This window comes from Salvelinus fontinalis, chromosome 8, assembly GCF_029448725.1.
Source record: "Salvelinus fontinalis isolate EN_2023a chromosome 8, ASM2944872v1, whole genome shotgun sequence".
NCBI lineage: Eukaryota > Metazoa > Chordata > Actinopteri > Salmoniformes > Salmonidae > Salvelinus > Salvelinus fontinalis.
The window spans coordinates 35,499,716-35,521,570 of record NC_074672.1 but is presented as its reverse complement, the minus strand read 5'-3'; the positions used below and the strand labels follow the sequence as shown (position 1 = coordinate 35,521,570).

General features: G+C 43.1%; 1 protein-coding gene across 2 annotated transcripts in view; it reads right to left on the bottom strand.

Moving 5' to 3' along the window:
- The window catches only part of LOC129861182 (MYND-type zinc finger-containing chromatin reader ZMYND8-like), a 34,463-nt gene that overhangs the window by 12,215 nt on the left and 393 nt on the right, over window positions 1-21,855 (bottom strand). The window contains exons 2-15 of one of the 2 annotated variants that reach the window (XM_055932370.1): window positions 18,745-18,972; window positions 11,259-11,329; window positions 10,453-10,613; window positions 9,377-9,598; window positions 8,776-8,889; window positions 8,567-8,659; window positions 4,696-4,783; window positions 4,542-4,597; window positions 4,361-4,438; window positions 3,998-4,113; window positions 3,356-3,834; window positions 3,100-3,228; window positions 1,163-1,303; window positions 28-555 (exon numbers count right to left, since the gene is read on the bottom strand). In XM_055932370.1, the coding sequence (XP_055788345.1) occupies window positions 28-555; window positions 1,163-1,303; window positions 3,100-3,228; window positions 3,356-3,834; window positions 3,998-4,113; window positions 4,361-4,438; window positions 4,542-4,597; window positions 4,696-4,783; window positions 8,567-8,659; window positions 8,776-8,889; window positions 9,377-9,598; window positions 10,453-10,613; window positions 11,259-11,329; window positions 18,745-18,758 (2,290 nt within the window). In that variant the 5' untranslated portion in view covers window positions 18,759-18,972. The remainder of the gene's footprint in view (window positions 1-27; window positions 556-1,162; window positions 1,304-3,099; window positions 3,229-3,355; window positions 3,835-3,997; window positions 4,114-4,360; window positions 4,439-4,541; window positions 4,598-4,695; window positions 4,784-8,566; window positions 8,660-8,775; window positions 8,890-9,376; window positions 9,599-10,452; window positions 10,614-11,258; window positions 11,330-18,744; window positions 18,973-21,855) is intronic. The other variant, XM_055932371.1, reaches the window with a different exon arrangement.

The following is a 21,855-nucleotide window of genomic DNA, read 5'->3' as shown; positions in this document are numbered from 1 at the left end:
TAAACAAGACTTGAAATGAGCCCTCACCTTCCAGCTTGGTGCCAGGGGGCTCCTTCGTGGGCTTAGCGGCTACAGCCCCTGGCTCCCTCCTGGCTCTCTTACGATCTCTGCCCCCCTGCTCATCCCCCAGGTCAATCACCAGCTCCCTCTCTGAGTCGGAGTCCTGGTCTGGGCCAGCAAGGGCCCGGGGTGCGCCTGCCCTACCCGCCTCTAGGGCCTTGGGCCTGTCTGTGGGGGGCTGAGTCTGGGGAGTCATGAGCTTCTCCCGGGAATCTCTCTCTGGACCATTGTTGCCATGTCTGTCTTTGAGCAGAGATTCAGAGTTTTTTTTATCCCTGGTCCCTGTGACTGCCCCCTTGTCCTCTACCGGTGTGCTTGCCTTGGGCCTCTTCCTAGACTCCCTCTCTGCTTTGTCCTTGTCGTCATGGGCGGCGCTCTTCGGTCTGTGCTCCTCGTCGCTAAGGTACTCGCTGTTGCTGGAGTCTGACTTTTCGGAATCCTCAGAGTCACTGTGTTCCACACCCTTGTATACGTCCTCAGAGATCTCATCAATGCCTGCAAAGGAATAAAGAAACAACATATAAATCATAGAATTAATACATGATGAACATGAGCGTATCATTTATAGGTCTTCAAATTTGTTCCTCTAGACTAGGGATGGGCAACTCCAGTCCTCTGGGACCTGATTGGTGTCACACTTTTGCCCCAGCCCCAGCTAACACATCTGACTCCAATAATATACATTTTTTACATTGACATTTTAGTCATTTAGCAGACGCTCTTATCCAGAGCGACTTACAGTAGAGTGCATACATTTTATTACATTTTTACATACTGAGACAAGGATATCCCTACCGGCCAAACCCTCCCTAACCCGGACGACGCTATGCCGATTGTGCGTCGCCCCACGGACCTCCCGTTGCGGCCGGCTGCGACAGAGCCTGGGCGCGAACCCAGAGACTCTGGTGGCGCAGCTAGCACTGCCCTAGACCACTGCGCCACCCGGGATATAGATCTTCAGTTTAGAATGCAATTAGTTTAAAATCAGCTGTGTTTGCTAGGGATGGGGAAAAGGGTGACACCACTCCGGCCCCGAGGACTGAAGTTGCCAATCCCTGCTCTAGACACAATTCATAGATGGTGTGTGAGCATATGTGTGTACCTAGTTGGGCCTTGCAGCTCTCGATGGTCTTGTCCAGGCTCCTCGTGGGTCTCTTGGGGGTAGTGAGGAGGAGTGATGACCCCTGTTGTTGTTGTACTGTCTCACTGAGCTCCTTCAGGTCCATCTCAGCCTTCACACGATCTGTGACAAACAACACTATAGGTTTCATACACATATTGACAGATGGAATTTCATGACTTCTCCATTACTTTTAACCAAATTTACATGACCAACAATTTGTGGCGTCTCTATGTACAAAAAAAGTAAGCATAAATGTAGTACCGACACTGGGAAGCTGCTCTCTGATCCCATGTACCATTTCCTGTTGTTGTGCAAGGTACTTAACCCCCCCACCAAGTAGAATATCTATTAGGCAACTGAATAATACACATGGGGTCAATCCGAGGTGTTGGGTTAAATGCGGAAGACAGATTTTCGGTTGAATGCATTAAGTTGTGCAACTGACTAGGTATCCCCTTTCCCTCAGTCTTGAGAGGTACTGGATCATACACATAAAAGTCAGTTTATCAAGGTTCGGTTGAGCAGCTCATTTCTAAAATGTGTTTTGTTAGAGGGGGACTGGAACAAAAGCCTGCACACCCAGTAGTTCTCCTGGAGGATGGTTGACCACCCTTGATGTAAAACATTGCAACCAAATATGTTTTATACCTTTATACAATAATGTGCTCATTCAATATATCAAAGATCAAATGGCTAACTGTATGGTCGGTTACTAATCTTTTTATTCAGCTGAAACAAGCCCACAAATTTTCTTCAGGAAATTCACCTTTTCTAGTTTAGTCATATTTCTCTTAGCTACCTTAAAAGTGTTTACTTTGCAGGCTGATTAGTATCTATTGACTTGCAATTTCTCATACATCGGATGCCCAAATCAACTGGAAGTATCTACAAAACCAGTTCATAAAACTACGGATCACAATTCACACATTAATATTTTGATTAACATGACTCGATTCATCGAGATTAAAAAGAATCCCAACTAATACAATGACAAAGTTAATTGTTAGTTTCGTCAAAAATAGTAATTTAAATTAATAATTTGTATGACACTTTTTATGGCCTTATTTGCGAGTGTAGGTGGAAAGTTTTTTGGGACATGACTAATAACAACTAAACAGTTCTCTCTCTAGTTAACTGGCCAGGCTACAATATATGTTTTGAATTGGCTACCCAATTAGTCTGTTCTCTATCATATTTTATAGGCTAGGCCTACCTACTGCTGCAATCATAGAGGGAATGTAATGTCCGACTGTCTGTCTCCTTGAGCAAGGCACACATGCAGGTGACGCTTGCGCACACACACACATATGCACTGAAGTGTCATATTCCGATCCTGTCTGATATGTTGATTTTATGTGATTGATAAAATATTTTTTTAAACTGTGCCTAAATTATTTACATTAACAGAAATGTTTTCTTTAATTTCCATGACTTTTCAAAAACTTTTTGGATTTGATCATTTTCCTAAAACTTTCCAGGCCTGGAAAACATAATAAAAAAATTCCATGACTTTTCATGACCTTATGAACCCTGACATTAAAACTCAACCTCAACCAAAACATAACCCCTAACCCAGGGGTGGCTCAAGGGCCACATCGGGATAAAAAAACAAAAAAACTATTTGTATGTCAAAATCAATTTGCGGGCCAGAAAATGTGCAGTAATTTGAAAATATATAGCTTCATAATAATTTGTACATACTATATAGTTTTAGACGTTCACGTGCGGTGTGGGTTTTACACTTTTTTTTTCTTTTTTTACCCCAAATAATAATTAATAATCATAACCCAAAATGTAAAAAATGTAATCTATACTCAAACCTCCCGCCGGGCCGTAGTTTACCCACCCCTGCCCAAACCAAACAGACAGCACAAGACAAGGTGCTACATAAGGGGGTGGGGTTAGATGGGACTCACCCAGGTTGAGGTTGAGGATGCTGCCTGTGCCTGGGGCCCTCTCCTGTTTGGGCACCAGACCAGGGGAGAAGGGCTTGGGGCTGCCCGTCATGCTGCCTGCATGGCCCATCTTCACTGAGGCAGGGGATGCTGAGGCCATAACGCATAACACTTTAACCTCCACAAATGGTTTGAGACTTGATCCTAACCTGTGTTTTGAATGTGACTATACTGTGTTAGTTATATGATGCGTTAGATTCAGGAGCATGTTAATTACCAGTATAGTCCATAGACTCCTCCCCAGCGCTGTAGTGGAATGGGGGGTTCCTAGGCCCTCTCTCCATCCCATCCTGCTCCACGTCAGAACCTGTGTGTACAGACGAGTTGGTGCTCATGGGAGAACGAGGCATGTCCGTGAGAGAGATCCTCCGCCCCATCCCGCTCGACAGAGAGCTCTTGCCCAAGAGCATCTTGGGAGATGCGGTCATGTCGAAGTTGAAGCGCATCTTGTCAGGTTTCTCCGTCTTCACGGTCCCTGCGTCGGGGTTGGCCGGGTCCAGCAGCATCTGAAGCTGGTTGTTGGGCGTGTAGGGGGTGCGGAAGGGGGCGTAGTTGAACACCCCAAACTTCTTGCGGATGTTCTCCACATAGACCTCCATCTCCTGCATGGCGCTGTTGAAGATGCTCTTGGTCTTCTTCACAGAGAAGGGAATCTCCTTGGAAATGAGGTAGCAATTGTTAATGGGAACCCACGCCCTGCAGAGAAAAAACACAGAGAGACAAGTTAGGAGTAGGATAAGCAGAGAGACCTATGACTACCTTCAGAGGAGTCCAATACCATACGAACGCAAACAGTACTTCAGTAATTACTATGAAAAGTCCCTTCCATCCGCCACTTTCATTAAATAGCAAGGCTCACCTGTCATGCTGTCCGAAGAAGCGTGCGTCCACCTGTCCGTCCTTCTCCCGCAGTGCTTTGGCTGGCCAGAAGGGGAAGCCCTTCAACTTTGCCCATACCAGGGGGTGTGGGTGACCCTGAGAGGGGAGGCAGACCGGGGGCACGGTCAGATAAAACAGCGTAAACACAAACAGAGGAATAGGATTCGCAAAGACTTTTCCTGTGTTGTAAAGAATATTTTTGAGATTTGAAACATTTCATTTAGGCTAATCTACATTTGTCTTCAGGACAAATCGAATTGTGACCTAAGTCACAGGACAAACATTTACATTTATATCCATAAAATGTCCTTTGCAAAAGAAGATGAGGAAACATTTGTCTTACACATGGCTCGCAAAACCAGTTGTCCCTCTTTTGGCACGAGGACAGGTAGCACTCCGGACAGACCTCAATTTCATTCACCTGAAACAAACAGCATTTTCCACATTACTGAATACATTTAGAAAGGAGAAAACAAACACACCACTGAATGGCATTTCAGTCATCATGTAAAAATGATACTCACTTCGTGTTCACAGATCTTCACAACAACCTTTGCTGTTGCTGTTAGTTTATGATTTCCTGGAACAAACATGTTTGTAAGAGCCAAGTTTAATTTCCAAAGCATGTTGCAAGCAGTATAGTGAGGAAACCGTCTTAAACATGTGTTTTTGACCTACCTCCATTGTAGATGATACAGTTGTGTAAGATCCATTTCATGTCAGCCAAGAAGGATTCTGTGCAGCCATACATTTTCTTTTTCATATTCTACCAATATAGCAGAGAAAAATATGATTTGATTACACCAGAGCCATGTATTTAGGGAGTTGGGCCCATTGAACTAGGATTTAGAATAATTGAATAGGATCTCAATGGTTGGGCCATTAAAAGTGGCGATCAGCAATTGCTACATCCATTTTTGGACTTAATAATATTATGTACCTATTGATTCTTGAAGAACATAATTTATAAATGGATCATGAGCTAAGTTCAACTGTCGTTCCCCATCAGAACCCAAAATATAAGCTTGTTTTACTCCAATGTTTGTAAACAAAGTAAATGTAAACAAGCACTGTCTGGCCGAAAAACATGGTTAAAACTATAATTTTGATATCATGGATGGTCAGTCCTTGCAGCCATAGCTCTGTCTTTGAATTTGAGGGTGGTACATTTCTCCAGCCCCATCTCCCCTGCTTTTTAACAAAACAAATGGTGGTGAGTACGCTTTATTGTTTTAACTGCTGATTGACGCTTTAAATGTTTCTGCATAATGATGCATTTACATGACAAAATTCTATGGCAGCTATGTTAGCGCCCCATTAACGTTACATGGGGAATATTTAAACAATGCCATCTACACACAATACCTCATAATGACAAAGTGAAAACATGGTTTTAGACATTTTTGCAAATTGATTGAAAATGAAATACAGAAATATCGAATTTACATAAGTATTCACACCCAGAGTCAATACATGTTAGAATCACCTTTGGCAGTGATTACAGCTGTGAGTGAGTCTTTCTGGTTAAGTCTAAGATCTTTGCACACCTGGATTGTACAAATAATATTTGCACATTATTCTTTTTAAGATTCTTCAAACTCTGTCAAGTTGGTTGTTGATCATTTCTAAACAACAATATAAGTCTTGCCATAGATTTTCAAGATGATTTAAGTCAAAACTGTAACTAGGCCATTCAGGAACATTCAATGTCGTCTTTCTAAGCAACTGTATATTTGGCCTTGTGTTAGAAACGCTTTGGGCTTATTTTGACAGATTTTTGGCAAGAGTGAAACCTCTCGGTTTGTCTCTTTCTCCCAAGCCACTCCCCCTACCACAACAACAAAGATGAGAGATCACTTCTACCTCTCTGACAAAATGGTTTTAACTCGCCATTTGCATTTGAGGTTTGATCCAACAGAATAGGTCATATGGACACTGAAACATATTGAGACATTATTTTACTGTAATAGGAAAAGTTAATCTTTCGGACCATACCCTGTTTGTTTCAACTCCTCAAATTTCGAGCAAGAGCAGACACTACTAAAACAGACATACCAATGAACAGTCATTCTAGAAAATGTATGCTCAATTTGTCTCAGTTTGTCTTATGGTGCCACGTATCGCTAGAAGCATTTTTGTCAAATAAAGATTGTTATACTAGCTGTTTTGGATGACTGTTTAATAAATCTGCAATAAGCATAAAACAATTCTATAATGAATTGGCAACTCATTCTCATTCTGAGAAATAAGGTAAGCCACTTGATTTCAACATGTGAACAAAGTGGACAGACTAGCATGCTGTTCAAACAGTTGGAGACGGACAGAAGGTTGTGTTCATAACAATTCAACTATTTTGCCTTGTTAGCTGAATTCAGAGCGTGTGAAATTATATCTTTGATCCAAGTTGGCTAAACTTCAAATATAAATATTAGCTGACTTCTCACTAGCACATGGGCTTGTGCTTGTGAGATTATTTATGAAATTGGTGTTAATTGACTATAATACCTGCTACATTGTTAGTGAATGTGCATTATGCATGGTTCTGGTTAAATGTAACAAAAAGTACATTTTATAGACACACCTGAAAGCCAGATCAGTGATCATAGCAAAAACAGTAGGTACAACTATTAATTATTAGTGATACGCAGACGACACCATTCTGTATACTTCTGGCAATTCTTTGGACACTGTGTTAACAACACTCCAGACGAGGTTCAATGCCATACAACTCTCCTTCCGTGGCCTCCAATTGCTCTTAAATACAAGTAAATCTAAATGCATGCTCTTCAACCGATCGCTGCCTGCACCTGCCCGCCCGTCCAACATCACTACTCTGGACGGTTCTGACATAGAATATGTGGACAACTACAAATACCTAGGTGTCTGGTTAGACTGTAAACTCTCCTCCAGACTCACATCAAACATCTCCAATCCAAAGTTAAATCTAGAATTGGCTTCCTATTTCGCAACAAAGCATCCTTCACTCATGCTGCCAGACATACCCTCGTAAAACTGACCATCCTACCGATCCTCGACTTCGGCGATGTCATTTACAAAATAGCCTCCAATACCCTACTCAATAAATTGGATGCAGTCTATCACAGTGCCATCCGTTTTGTCACCAAAGCCCCATATACTACTCACCACCACTGCGACCTGTACGCTCTCGTTGGCTGGCCCTCGCTTCATACTCGTCGCCAAACCCACTGGCTCCAGGTCATCTACAAGACCCTGCTAGGTAAAGTCCCCCCTTATCTCAGCTCGCTGGTCACCATAGCAGCACCCACCTGTAGCACGCGCTCCAGCAGGTATATCTCTCTGGTCATCCCCAAAACCAATTCTTCATTTAGCTCTCCTTCCAGTTCTCTGCTGCCAATGACTGGAATGAACTGCAAAAATCTCTGAAACTGGAAACACTTATCTCCCCCACTAGCTTTAAGCACCAGCTGTCAGAGAAGCTCACAGATTACTGCACCTGTACATAGCCCATCTATAATTTAGCCCAAACAATTACCTCTCCCCCTACTGTATTTATTTTGCTCCTTTGCACCCCATTATTTCTATCTTTACTTTGCACATTCTTCCACTGCAAATCTACCATTCCAGTGTTTTACTTGCTATATTGTATTTACTTTGCCACCATGGCCTTTTTTTTTGCCTTTACCTCCCTTATCTCACCTCATTTGCTCACATTGTATATACTTATTTTTTTCTACTGTATTATTGACTGTATGTTTGTTTTACTCCATGTGTAATTCTGTGTTGTTGTATGTGTCGAACTGCTTTGCTTTATCTTGGCCAGGTCACAATTGTAAATGAGAACTTGTTCTCAGCTAGCCTACCTGGTTAAATAAAGGTGAAATAAACAAATAAATAAATAAATTGAGCATGTTTGGGATGCTCTGGATCGACAGCGTGTTCCAGTTCCCGCCAATATCCAGCAACTTCACACAGCCATTCCACAGGCCACAATCAACAGCCAGATCAACTCTATGCACTGTATGAGGAAAATGGTGGTTACACCAGATACGGACTGGTTTTCTGATCAACGCTCCTACCAATTTTATTTTTTAGGTATCTGTGACCAACGTATACATATCTGTATTCCCACTCATGTGAAACCCTTAGATTTGGGCCTAATTTATTTATTTCAATTGATTGATATGAACTGAAATTGTTGCGTTTATATTTTTGTTCAGTGTATTTAGGCTTGCCATAACAAATGGGTGGAATACTTAGACTCAAAACATATTAGCTCTTCATTTTTTATTAATTAGTAAACATTTCTTAAAACATAATTCCACTTTGACATTATGGGTTATTTTGTGTAGGCCAGTGACAAAATCTAAATGTAATCAATTTAAAATTCAGGCAACACAACAAAATGTGAAAAAAATGAAAGCTTGTGAATACTTTCTGAAGGCACTGTATTATCTGTAGACCATGATTTATAGACTCAAAAAGCTCATAATTGCCTTGCTATTAGAGGGCTCCAAGTCAGGAATGGATAAACATCTGCTAAATGACTGAAATGTGAATGTAATGGTACCTTCTCTAGTGTTGCGAGGTCCATTGGGTGGTATATGTACTCAGCATAGTCAGGGTGCTGCTCCAGAGCCACAGGCTTCCAGAAGGGCTCAGTCTGCCCACAGAAGAAACAAGTATTAGTTCAACTCTCATAAACAACAGAAGCGATAGACCCATCTCTAGCCCACAGTGGGCACCTAGAGGACATGAAAGAGACTTTCACTAACTTACCCCCGGCTGTTTCATCTTCTGGAGGGCAAACTTCAGCAGGTAGGACAGCTGTTCTATCGTTAGCATAGTCATGGCCTTGCTCTGTGTCTCTATGCACTCTGCTACTGTGATTTTCTGGAAAAATGACAAAGTTAGGACAATGTACCATTGACAAATAGTAGCTGGGTAAACACAACCACTCACAGTAGGTTGCTGGGCTGGCTCTTAACTATGCATCTACAGTATGTCATTATCTATAGTAGACTGTGGTACTAGTCCTCAGAGGCAACATCCATCTAGAGAGGGAAGATAAAGATCCTGCCCACTTTATGTTAGCCCCATCTAAACAGGCCTGGGGTCCATTCCATTTAAATTAAATAATTGGGAAGTACCACGTGTAGTACCATTATTATAGGATAATATGTTTATTTTTTTACTAGAATGCAGAGTCCAATTGGAATTGACCCCAAGCCTGCCTCCAACCCCATCACCTGACACCCCAAAGAGCAAGCGGACATTAAGCTAGTGGTTAAGCGAGAATGTGCCTGGAACACTCCCACACCGCTTGCACACGTATATACACCTACACACCCACACGCACGGCACACACGTGAGTGAGTACCTCACACTCTGGACAGAACCAGTCACCCTCGGGCTCTGCTGGCAGTTTGAGGCACTTGGCGTGGTACACCCTCGGGCAGAGCTCACAGCAGAGCACCTGGCCCTCGCGGTGGCACAGCCAGCAGTAGAAGTCATTCCTGCTGTCCTGCGGGACAACATCAACAGGGTCTGTGGTGAGTGATGACTGCTTCACATAGTAAAAGGGACCATGTCTTAGTTCTGACTGAAATGCAGGCAAGAGAAACAGGGGGCGGGTTTCAAAACACACGCAGAAAACAAAACACAAAAGGTGCAGTGCAACAGAAACACACAGATAATCACAAAGTGGCAAGTAAGGCAGGGTAATAAGCAACATGTAATGCAAAATAAGGCAGGCACCAAACACAAGACTGTTTAGTTGGTCTAGTCAATATCAATGTAGGCCTATACGATAGTAATGTCATTGTTTTTGATCTAAACCGTAAGTTTGTGTTATTGTCATATTTTTATGTTGTCAGACTTGCAATGTGCAATTTCATTGATGACTTTCCCTGGTGGACCAATAACCAGTTTTGTGTTGGGTATCATGCTTGACACCGCATCAATCCACATCAGCCAATCAGTGAACAAGACACAATACTAGTCAGCACATATCTATGTGACTGTTCAGAATGTGTGACATGTTCATTGTCAGTGGAACTGAATTCAAAAGTTTGTACTTGGGGTTGAATCATGTCATACATGTAAAACAAAGCATTCACAACACAAACAAGCATATTTGGCAGGCATATCTACTCTTTCCAAAAAAGGCAGTTTAAAAAAAGTATTCCATTCTATAAACAGTTATCATGATTAATCAGCAGGCAGATAAATCATCTTAATAGTCAATCATCAATATATGTTAGACATTTTTGGGATATGAACAAATGCATCCGACCACAGAACATGAAGCAGAGTCTTTCATTTAAACCTGGAAGCACAATCAGTCATGCACAGGTGCACAATCAGTCATGCACAGGTGCACACACAAGCACACTTACACAAGCGCACACAGTCACAAACTAACTACATCCCCCCCCCCCCCCCCCTCCACCCCACCTGGTCTTTGTTGTTGCTGTGGACGGCTCCAGGTTTCTTCTTCTTCTTCAAGGGGCTGGGCGAGGTGTCTGAGGGGTAGTGGCCGTTGGAGGAGTGGGTTGGGCTGGACACTTTCCTCTTCTGAGTCGCCAGCACCCGCTCTGCTGACCCGGGGTCAGACACTAGTGGCATGAGCAGAGGGGACACCAGGTAACCATACATACAACACAGAGAGAAGCAGCTAATAGGAATCTTAGAAGGACAGAGACTAGATCCCTGGCATGAAAGGCTAGAGCGGCAGAGGCACTCCCAGTCCCAGGCCACTCTACACAATGACACTCAGATGGGGGGTCATTGAAGGTCAAAGGCAGTGTAAATCCTCAAGCATTTGTTTGTTAGCAGAACCCCTTCATTGAGAGACTTAATACGGTGGTGGTTGCCCAGGAATACTGAATCCAACCAAATAAGGGATTTTCGTCACCAAACCCTACTGCTTGGTTTCCCAATCTGGCAACAAATGTCATATGTTAAGTCAGTGTGGTTGGGCCCTGTGATAGTGATCACGTGTGAAGGATGCCTCCTAAATGGTGACTTAGGCTAACATCCACAGCACGTGATGGTGAGGTTGAACCCGTGCAACAACCTCAGAGGTAGTGGTGATACGGTTTTAACTGAATGGCACAATGGTTGCTCTGTGTAGCTCCATGAGATCCACATCAAACAACAAGTATGTTTAACGGTAAGATAAACACTAGAAGAAGAATACTAGAATAAGTGGTCTTCTCAAAATACAACATTGGTCTTAGCATGCAGGGCCTTGTTCTTACCTTTGGATCGCAGTGCCACATCCATCCCCTCTACCACATCCGACTCCGTCTGTACCTCGTCCTCAGCCAGACTGCACAGCACAGAATGAAAGGAGGAGAGTCAGTCCCAAACAGTGTTCACAAAACAAATCCTGTCACACAGTAAACAAGTGGAACACCACCTAAGGCAGGGTCCCAGGGGACAAAGTCACCAGAGTTTCAGCAGGTTTCCATTGTGGTTACCTCATCAGCTTTATTGAGAAACATCAGTAGGTTACTAATGTTACCAAATCTAAGGCGCAACCGATGTGGCACAGAATTGCCTTCGACCTCAGATCCATGGCCTTTAAGATCATTCATGATCACGAATTGTAAGTCGCTCTCGATAAGAGAGTGCTAAATGACAACCACATTTTTTTTCAGTGTAATCATGTCTTCCTATGCATGTCTATAATCATTGGTAATCACAGTAGGATAAACTTTAGACGTTGGGAGTTTGTGTTCCATGGGGTGCCACTGGAGAATCTCCATGGCAACAGGTCCTCTTTATTCAGCTTGCACAAGTGTTGCAATAAAACGCAACACTTGTGCTTCAGCACAACAAATAAGGCTATCCAACCGAGTAGGCTGTGTGCTCCTGTCCTCCAGGACACAATGGAGAGACGAGGGCTTCAGTCCTGATGAGGGCCATGCATTGACGAGTTTGTTTGCATTCCCATTTGCCAACCTACCTACACTAAAAAAGATCTTTCTGTACAATGCAAGCTCATTCAAAAGAGCAACGCCTTAAACACATTTTGGGAGTTTCAATGATTACAAAAAGACTTCAACAAATGCGTAGGCTACGTCACAAAAGGGTTTTCACCTTCAAAATGGACGGTGACTCACAGAAGATTGCCTCAGACAGTCACGGATGAGAGTGTAAAAAGAAGGTGATTTTTGGTAGCCACTCAAACCCCAGCTCTCACAACTGGCTATTTCTATACTGAACAAAAATAAATGCAACAATTTCAACGATTTTACTGAGTTACAGTTGATATAAGGAACTCAGTCAATTTAATACATTCTTTAGGCCCTAATCTATGGATTTCACGACTGGTCAGGGGCGCAACTTTGCGTGGGCCTGGGAGGGCATAGACCCACTCACTTGGGAGCCAGGCCCACCAACTGGGCAGCCAAGCCCAGCCAATCAGAATTAGTCTTTCCCCACAAAAGGGCTTTATGACATAGAGAAATACTCAGTTTCATCAGCTGTCTGGGTGGCTCGTCTCAGACGATCCCGCAGGTAAAGAAGCCGTTTGTGGATGTCCTGGGCTGGAGTGGTAACACGATTGTGAGGTCGGTTGGACGTACTGCTAAATTCTCTAAAATGACGGAGACGGCTTATGGTATAGAAATTAACATTAAATTATCTGGCAACAGTTCTAGTGGACATTCCTGTAGTCAGCATGCCAATTGCATGCTCCCTCAAAACTTGAGACATCTGTGGCATTGTGTTGTGTGACAAAAGTGCACATTTTGCCAGCAGCATACCACCCTGCATACCACTGCTGGCTTGCTTCTGAAGCTAAGCAGGGTTGGTCCTGGTCAGTCCCTGGATGGGAGACCAGATGCTGCTGGAAGTGGTGTTGGAGGCCAGTAGGAGGCACTCTTTCCTCTGGTCTAAAAAATATCCCAATGCCCCAGGGCAGTGATTGGGGACACTGCCCTGTGTAGGGTGCCGTCTTTCGGATGGGACGTTAAACGGGTGTCCTGACTCTGAGGTCATTAAAGATCCCATGGCACTTGTCGTAAGAGTAGGGGTGTTAACCCCGGTGTCCTGGCTAAATTCCCAATCTGGCCCTCAAACCATCACGGTCACCCAATAATCCCCAGTTTACAATTGGCTCATTCATCCCCCTCCTCTCCCCTGTAACTATTCCCCAGGTCGTTGCTGCAAATGAGAACGTGTTCTCAGTCAACTTACCTGGTAAAATAAAATTTATTTTTTTTAGAGCGGCCTTTTAAAGTTCTGGGATCTTTTATTTCAGCTCATGAAACATTGAACCAATACTTTACATGTTGCGTTTATATTTTTGTTCAGTATAGAACCCCACTGCACCAGATCACTTCAGTAAGCTCTACAGAGTCAACCTTAGTCTGACTAGCTAGCTACAGGTTTTTACCTGTTACATAGATCTGTTAACTAGCCTGTTCTTAACAGCTGAAATAAGATTTCCACAGCAAATCATATCAATAACAAACAATATTGTACAACATTTTTAACTATAGCCTCTTCCATTTACAGAAACGGCCAAATCAAAGCCTGGAGCTTTTTGTGTCTTTGGTTTTGCTCTCCTCTAATTCCCTCTCAGGAAGAGAAATGAGGAGAAGAAAGGAGGGATCCTTGGTGATGAATGGGGTTCTTTGAGAGTTCAGCCCCTCCTTTGTCAGGGCCACTGAGGGCCTCATTCCAAGGATGTAGTCGTATTCATCGTACGCTTAAAGAAAATAATCCTCAGGATCCAACACAGGTCACACGCTGAACCAGACCCAATGCCCTGCCCTGGTGGCTCCTGACAGGAGAACGTCTAGGTACAAGTAGCCTAATAAGCTAATATTCAGCACTAGATCTAGAAGAAAAAAATGTTCAAGAAGTGGACAAGTGGGAATGTTATAGATGTTCTCAGAGGAACATTTGAGACAAAGATTTGGATAAGATTAGAGTTGATATATTCTTCAGAATCCACATCCATCATGGTCATTGATCTGGAAGACAAAAAGGACAGAGTAGAAAACGGAGAGGCACAATGCTCCAGAGCCAGAGCTGAGGGTAGCCATTGATGCACCCAAGCATGACTACCACTGTGAGGCCATTAACTAAATCTACTAAGCCAATAAAGCTACCCTCATTACCACGCACTGTAAACCTTGACGTCCTGCTCATCAAACCAAGTCCATGACACTGATCATTCATAAACCTAAGGTAATGCTTAACAACCCTATCACCACATCCACATGAGAAGTCTCAATCAATAAATCACTAGGCTTAATCGCCATTATCAAAAAGACTGAGGCATGAAATCACCCATAATGCCATCTGGATAACGAGAGAAGATCAAGAAGATACAAATGGAAGAAAAATCTAATAGTATCCAGCATATGAGTCTTGTCTTGTTTAGACATGCTGCCCTTCAGGGCCTTCCTGTTCCGGGCACAGAACAAAAAAACGAACGAGGCCCACATGAAAGAGTGCACATGTTAGCCAACTCTCTGTGCTACGTGTCCTACCAGCGAGAGCACTGTGAGAGGACTGAGCGCTGTAATTATGCAACCCAGCAGTAAGCCAAGGTTCACACTTGTTATTCCCTCAAAAATAGGCCCGCCGAGCAGCCAGTGACACAAGAACCACCTGATCCTGTAGCATCTAGCTAAGCAGATTGTTTAGTCATCCTATGTTCTTCCAGAGGGCATTTCAGACCAGGAGCAGAATTCCTGAAACCTGTCAGAATCACAGGAGAACAGATAGCAAAAAAATCTTCAGTATCTGTGAATATTCCAGACAACCAAAATTCAGGATAACATTGGCAAACACCACCCAAGGATTAATAGCTGATAGAAGAAAAAAAACACACACATTGAATCTGTGCCTTGAGATTCCACTGGCTCCTCAGAGACAGGCGAGCAGAGGCAGAGCAGGGTTCTCTCGTCACAGAAAATGGAGGCCACAGCCGACTCCCCTCCCCCCTCTCCCCCATGCCGACCGAGGCTCCAGGCACACACACGAGGACCAGGAGATCCGTGGAGATTACAGCTCAACATCCAAACATCAAAACACAGTTAAGCCAAACCACTGTCACTGCCGAGTACAACAGGAGGGAGACCGACGAGAGACAGACGAGAGAGAGAGAGAAGAAATCCAGCTAATTGGAAATCAGTTATCCATTGTAACCCCCATCTTCAGTTTCACTTTTACTGTGCCCACTGATGTCAAATAATAATTAGGCATAATAATAAGAAAGATAAATAGTTTGATTATAAGAATAAAGACATCTGGCAAATTTAGGACCTATCCCTGGGGTGAATACACTGTTTCTCTGTCTCATGCAACACAGTTGTGTCTAGTACAGAGAGAGGGTCTGGGTTCCTGCTCTGTAATTAGTGCCATGAAAGCAGGGTTGTTTCGTTGAATGCTTTGTGTTGGTGTCCTTGAATCCACTGAGGATCAGTATTGTTGATGGAGAAACAACCTGGTGCCCTTGTCACCCTGCAGCCCCTGACCTCCAGAGAGAAGACCGACTAAGGGACATAACAACGCACAAACAACACCGTCAAGATTAAATTTACCGTTTGCTCAAGACAATATGAAACCACTAGTTTTAGGCACAGTCTTGCAGAAATAGGTTATATGCTTTTGCCTGCATTTCATACTATAATCACTGCAAAAAGATAAGATTCATTATACACATGATGAATTTTTGTCAATTTTTGTTCTTCATCAGAAATAATTCACACTTAGTAGCATACCTTGTCTTATACCACAGAATATGTAAGAAAAATCCTTCAGCCTGATTTTTACACTGGGCTGGAGGAGATGAAACAAAGATGGCTGTAGAATTTTCCAGAAGCCACCGCTCTCACTGCGATTGTCAATCTTTAACCTCAACTGCTGCTGTAATTGGCTGGAGGCTCTGCAGGGCGGGACCGGATTGGTCGGCTGTGGTATGCCACACGACTCGCTGTGCGCAGGCTTCTTTCTTCCTTAAAACACATTTTCTGCTGCAATGCAGATTCCCTATGCATTAAAACGGTGTAATTTCACCTCGGTTTAAAAGGTTGTCAGTCTGTTTTGATTGCGACCGAGCGAATGGGTAGAGGTTTTAGAAGAGGGTTTTTGAGTTGTTCTTTGTGGTTAGGAGGCAGTAAATCACAAGCAGACCATTTAAAAGCCTGGTGTCCAATTTACGAGCAATGCTGCCTCAGCTAACCCCAGCAACCCCAGAGGACTGCCTAAAGATAACCTGTCACCAGATTACTAACATTAGGTCTACCACTAACATAACGCTAATGGAGCTCAACGTGAATTTATACACATCTCCAAGCTCACCTAATGATTGTTCAAAATTATGTAAATTTCTTTTTTTCCGGGGGTGTTGGATCACTTTGGCTTTGTCTATGAGTGTACTGAAATTTTTTACTTTTTTATTTAACTAGGCAAGTCAGTTAAGAACAATTCTTATTTACAATGACGGCCTACCCGGCCAAACCCGTACGACGCTGAGCCAATTGTGCGCCACCCTATGGGACTCCCAATCATGGCCGGAAGTAATACAGCCTGGATTCAAACCAGGGACTGTAGTAACGCCTCTTGCACTGAGATGCCGTGCCTTAGAGCGCTGCGCCACCCATCCCCCATCCTTTCATGAACCACAGTAAAAGAGGAAGCTAACGTAATGGTGGTTGATGTGCCATTCACATACTGTAATTAGAACATGCTTTGTATAGAGCCAAACCAAGGTGGTTGATAGTGAGGATGTAGAAATTCTAATATAGATTTGACACCAAAGTTAGCTCATAACTAATAATATACATTCATTTTTCTAGAATTGTAGACATATCAAAGTAAAATGTGGATTTTAAGATCTGCCGTGCCATGGTAACTAATTACATAATTAGAACCTATGAATGACTTTCTGATTCGTGCAAACATTTACTTTTAGGCACTATTAGGAAACAGGTAGGGAAGGGGCTAGTTATTAATTGTGATTCATTATTTGAATTAAGAACCATAAAGTAATATCCTATTAAACACCTGTGGAAACAGTACTATAAAATGCTACTAAAAAGGATTCTTGTGAATTGAGAGTCAGATATGCAGTTTCTATAACCTACTTACAATAGGGGACATGATTATCTTAACACAAGTATTTCAGAAACGTCAAACCAGGCATTTAAATGAAGCAGCAGATCAATGGTGTTTTTGTCTCTACAGCTATAAATAGGTGAGAGGCCCGAGCAGTGCAAGGGGGGGGAAAAGAACACAAGCACACAAATACAGACAAGTATGAGTTGAGCTGAAGTCAAACAAACCATCACACAAACAAGATACACACAATCAACAATCACTAAAAATGTAATGTTTCTCTGGGTGGCAGTTTGATTTGTAATGACATGAGTAGAGCATTACCCAGGGGGACACTCAGTTTCTAACACAAAATGGCCACTGTTTGAGGCACAGAGCAGAAGAAGCCGCTTTACAAGGATGAGTGCTACAGAGTCAACGTAGCACTGGCCTGTAAACTGGAGGCCTTTGGCCGTAAATTGAGACCCAATATTCCATGAGCTTCAAAACAACTAGATTACAGAGCTACAAATGTGTGGAGGAAGAATGAAATGTACCAATTTCCCTCAGACCCTCCATTTTTGGTTAGGAACACTGAATGAACTCTGAGGACTCAGTTCTGATGAGGGTGAGACTGGAAATGAATTTAGCCATATGAGGCAGGTAGTCGCTGCTTTGTTCGTATTTGCGTCAATTGGTGAAGAATTCTCTTTCATATTTTTGTATTACATTTTTTATTTAACTAGACAAGTCAGTTAAGAACAAATTCTTATTTACAATGACGACCTACCCCGGCCAAACCCTAACGACGCTGGGCCAATTGTGCGCCGCCCAATCCTTTTGTGCGCCAGTTGTGATATAACCTGGAATAAAACCAGGGTCTGTAGTGATGCCTCTAGCACTGAGATGCAGTGCCTTAGACCGCTGCGCCACTCGGGAAAATCTGCAGATATTAATTATGAAAGTATTAATTTTGTCCCCCCACACACTACTTACTGTAAGAAACCAGTGTTGAGTTAGCTATCAGCGTCTGGAGACCCCCCGCCCCGGTCAGTCTAACAGGCACATGTGTTTCCCCACGACCATTCTCCCTGGCCTGGCGTGACACACTAGATCACAACAACAAAAGATACATAACACCCCCCCAATCCCGCCACCCCACTAGTCCTCCTCAGCCACCCATCCCCCAGCCATGTGTGCCATGACAGACAAGGATGGCACAGCAGAGAAGAGATAGATAAGAGATTGCCCATTTGTAGCTTACTCTCTTTTGCATTATAAAAAAGACAAGGAAAACAAGGATTTGCCATGGTCCACTCTGCAGTCCACCGCATGGCAGCCTGGATGTCTGGGGAACACATGTGAGCCTGCCGCACAAACACACACACACACACACACACACACACACACACACACACACACACACACACACACACACACACACACACACACACACACAAACAGACAGAGAGCAGAGTCCTAACCCAACCCCCACCTAAGCTCTCTGTGGTACAGGGGCCTTGCAAGGCCTCCCCTGCCCCCAAAGCCCCCCACCCCACTCCTTTGGGAAAGCAATCTGTGATTTTCAGGTATTCACATTCAGATTTGCACAGCAACAGTCACACAACAGAGAAGGAGGAGGAAGGAATGTTGTAATTAGAGTTGAGATAAAGAGACAGGGCTTACCTCTGTGGATGCATGGCTGCCTGACACACTGTTATGGCAACACTTATAAAACATGGAGGACACTCTCAGCCGGGGAAGGCTCCGTTCTTCAGGCAAGGCGATCAGGCCTGTCTGATGGTAGCCAGGCCCTGACTGGCCCCTTTGTCACAGGCGGGATGTAAGACCGCATCCGATTGGCCGAAGGGTTTCCTGAGTAATTATCTTTGTTCAGCGCAAGCAGAAGCAGCTCTGAGTGCAGGAGAGACATGGAGATAAAAAAAGAGAGAGAGCTAGGCCCAAATCACAAAATAACAGACACACAACAATGTAATACTGTTTCCTAAGGTTGCATCTGGTGCAAGTTGTGTTATTTTCACAGATTATATAGTAGAAATGGCAGCATCTACTAAATGAAAAACAGACAGCGGGGCTGCTCTGTTGTAACCTCCATTTTTGTAGAGAAGGCCTTTGTCTAAACCCCTCCCTTCTTCTCAACCGCCTTCAGGGGAGAGAGGGCACATAGGCTCGTTCTTCACCAAAACTACAACCAAGGCCTGGAGAAATTGCACACAATTTCAAATGTAGACCAGGGAATGTTTCCCTGGAATATAAGTGGAATTAGACCAGGGAATGTTTCCCTGTAATATAAGTGGAATTAGACCAGGGAATGTTTCCCTGTAATATAAGTGGAATTAGACCAGGGAATGTTTCCCTGTAATATAAGTGGAATTAAAAGAAAAACTGAATGGTAAATCCAGATCATATAAAAACAAATAAGATTAACATAAAAGGAAACGAGTTACAAATATTCTGTAATAAATATTAATAAATTCAAAGGAAAGGCTATTTATGGGCTTGGTCTAAAAAATACACAACAAAAAAAACGGCCAATACTTTTTAGGCAAAAAAGATTTGAAAAATAAATACATACAATAGGTTACATATTGTTATATACCAGGGGTCAGCAACAGGCTCATTTGTGATTTTTTGGGGGCGCCCCAGAGTAGTTTGGGGGTTGTTTTCAGTTTAAAAAAAAGACTAAAATCACCAGCCCCCCCAAAAAAGGTAATTTAGGAAATTTGTTCCCAAGTATTCCAATTTATTTAAATGAGGCGTGATTGTGTCTCAATGTAATCAAGGCATGAAATGATTGTATTTGAAAATAACAAGCTATTTTTTGGCTGACTTGTGGTCAGTTTGAAGTGTACAAATTACTATAATTATATTCCGGCCCCAGACCATCCACTCCGACAAAATTCGGCCCTCGGCTGAATCTAGTTTCTGACCCGTTATAAACACTACCCGTAATCGCTAATTTTGGGGCACAGTGTTATGTTTGTTGTAGTGCTGTTTAACATTCTATTCTGTGGATGGTTATTGTTCTGGAGTATTTATAAGGCCTAATCCATAACATATAGGCTAATTTCTGGTCTTACAATTGAGGTTGGAAGTACTTATTACATTAAAGAAAAGTTAGGAAAAGGGGAGACATTTTGTAATGCCAGACCAGAACAAATGACAGTATGTGCGTGTACGTGTGTTCCAAGGAACCTCCCGCTTGCATCATGTGCTTCGTGAAAATCATCAATAATTCACTGTACCTGGGTAACAGCACCTGTCTGTTATTGTTAACTCGCAGACAGACCAGTTTGTCAATTGGAGTAGGTTTTAAATAGCTCACCAGGCCACACTCCCAACACAGAGGTTACAAGAAATGGTAACTAAGGCTCACACACATTGAATGTGGATCTAGCGTTTTTCTGTTTCGTCTGTCAACATTTTTCACACAATTCCAAATGTAAAATCGTTGCGCACTTGGTTCTCAAGTGCAGAGGTACTAAATATTTTCGGCCAGCAAACGCTATTGGTGTGTCTGAGCCCTAACACTCTGTGCTTGTAACTTCTACTACTCTTCACTGTGCCTTCACCATCTGCCACTATTCCTTACCGCAGGTGCAGATATGTGAATAGCAAAGCCATTAGGCTATATCATTATAGCCTTTCCGGCAGGTAGCCTAGTGGTTAGAGCGTTGGGCCAGTAACCGAAAGGTTGCTGGATCGAATCCCTAAGCTGACAAGGTAAAAATCTGTCGTTCTGCCTCTGGGCAAGGCAGTTACTGTTCCCCGGGCGCCGATGACCTGGATGTCGATTAAGGCAGCCCCCCGCACCTCTCTGATTCAGAGGGGTTGGGTTAAATGTGGAAGACACATTTCAGTTGAAGGCATTCAGTTGTACAACTGACTAGGTATCCCCCTTTCCCTTTTGAAAGGATATGTTGTTGTGAGCACATGACATGTGTGCTTGGTGGAGAATTGGGTCTGGAAGAACACAGAAGTCATTGGTTTCATAACACAATCCAAGCACGTGCAATGCTGTCCTCTAGTGAATAAAATGAGAATAACGTCAGACAGATTCAGACGCCCCTGGCCCTCACAGGTTCACCATTTCCACCGGTGACTCTTTACACCTGCCTCTATATGAATACTTATCTGACATATTTGTCAGCCCCAACCATGCTAATGTGACAACTGTCTAGCCTAGATAGATGGACATACGCTGAACTATTTGTGCGGTGTCTTGCCTAAAAGGTCAACTGTTAGACCAGAGGGTTATTGGTTATTCACGCTGTGCCTTTTTGCCGCTTGCTCTGTTAGGGAACTTGGCCGGGTTACTGTGAAACATTTGTTTGACAAATTTGTATGACAAATGTTGTCGAAAGGACTAGGTCTATATTGATTGGTTTTCAATCAGCTCGTACTCCTGGTACCTTGACCATTGTGTAATGTTTCCGGAACAGTTAACAGTTAGCTAGGTTTAAAAAGTTAAGTGTACAGAAAATGTCATCCATGACTGTAGCTACTCGGTACTCCACTTACAAAAAGGACATATTGATACAGAAATGGACATATCTATAAATCCTGGCATTTGTACAAATGATATGGCAGAGCCAAATTATACCATAACAGCTCATATCAATATGGTTTGACAGCCTATACTAAAATACATATAATTGTGTTATTATTGAATGTGAAGGCTGGGGTCAGGAGTGGCTGAATGAGTGACAAGCCAGGATGAAAGATTGTACCATCATTGACAGTAGGATTACACTAATGTGTACCTAGTTACCTAGG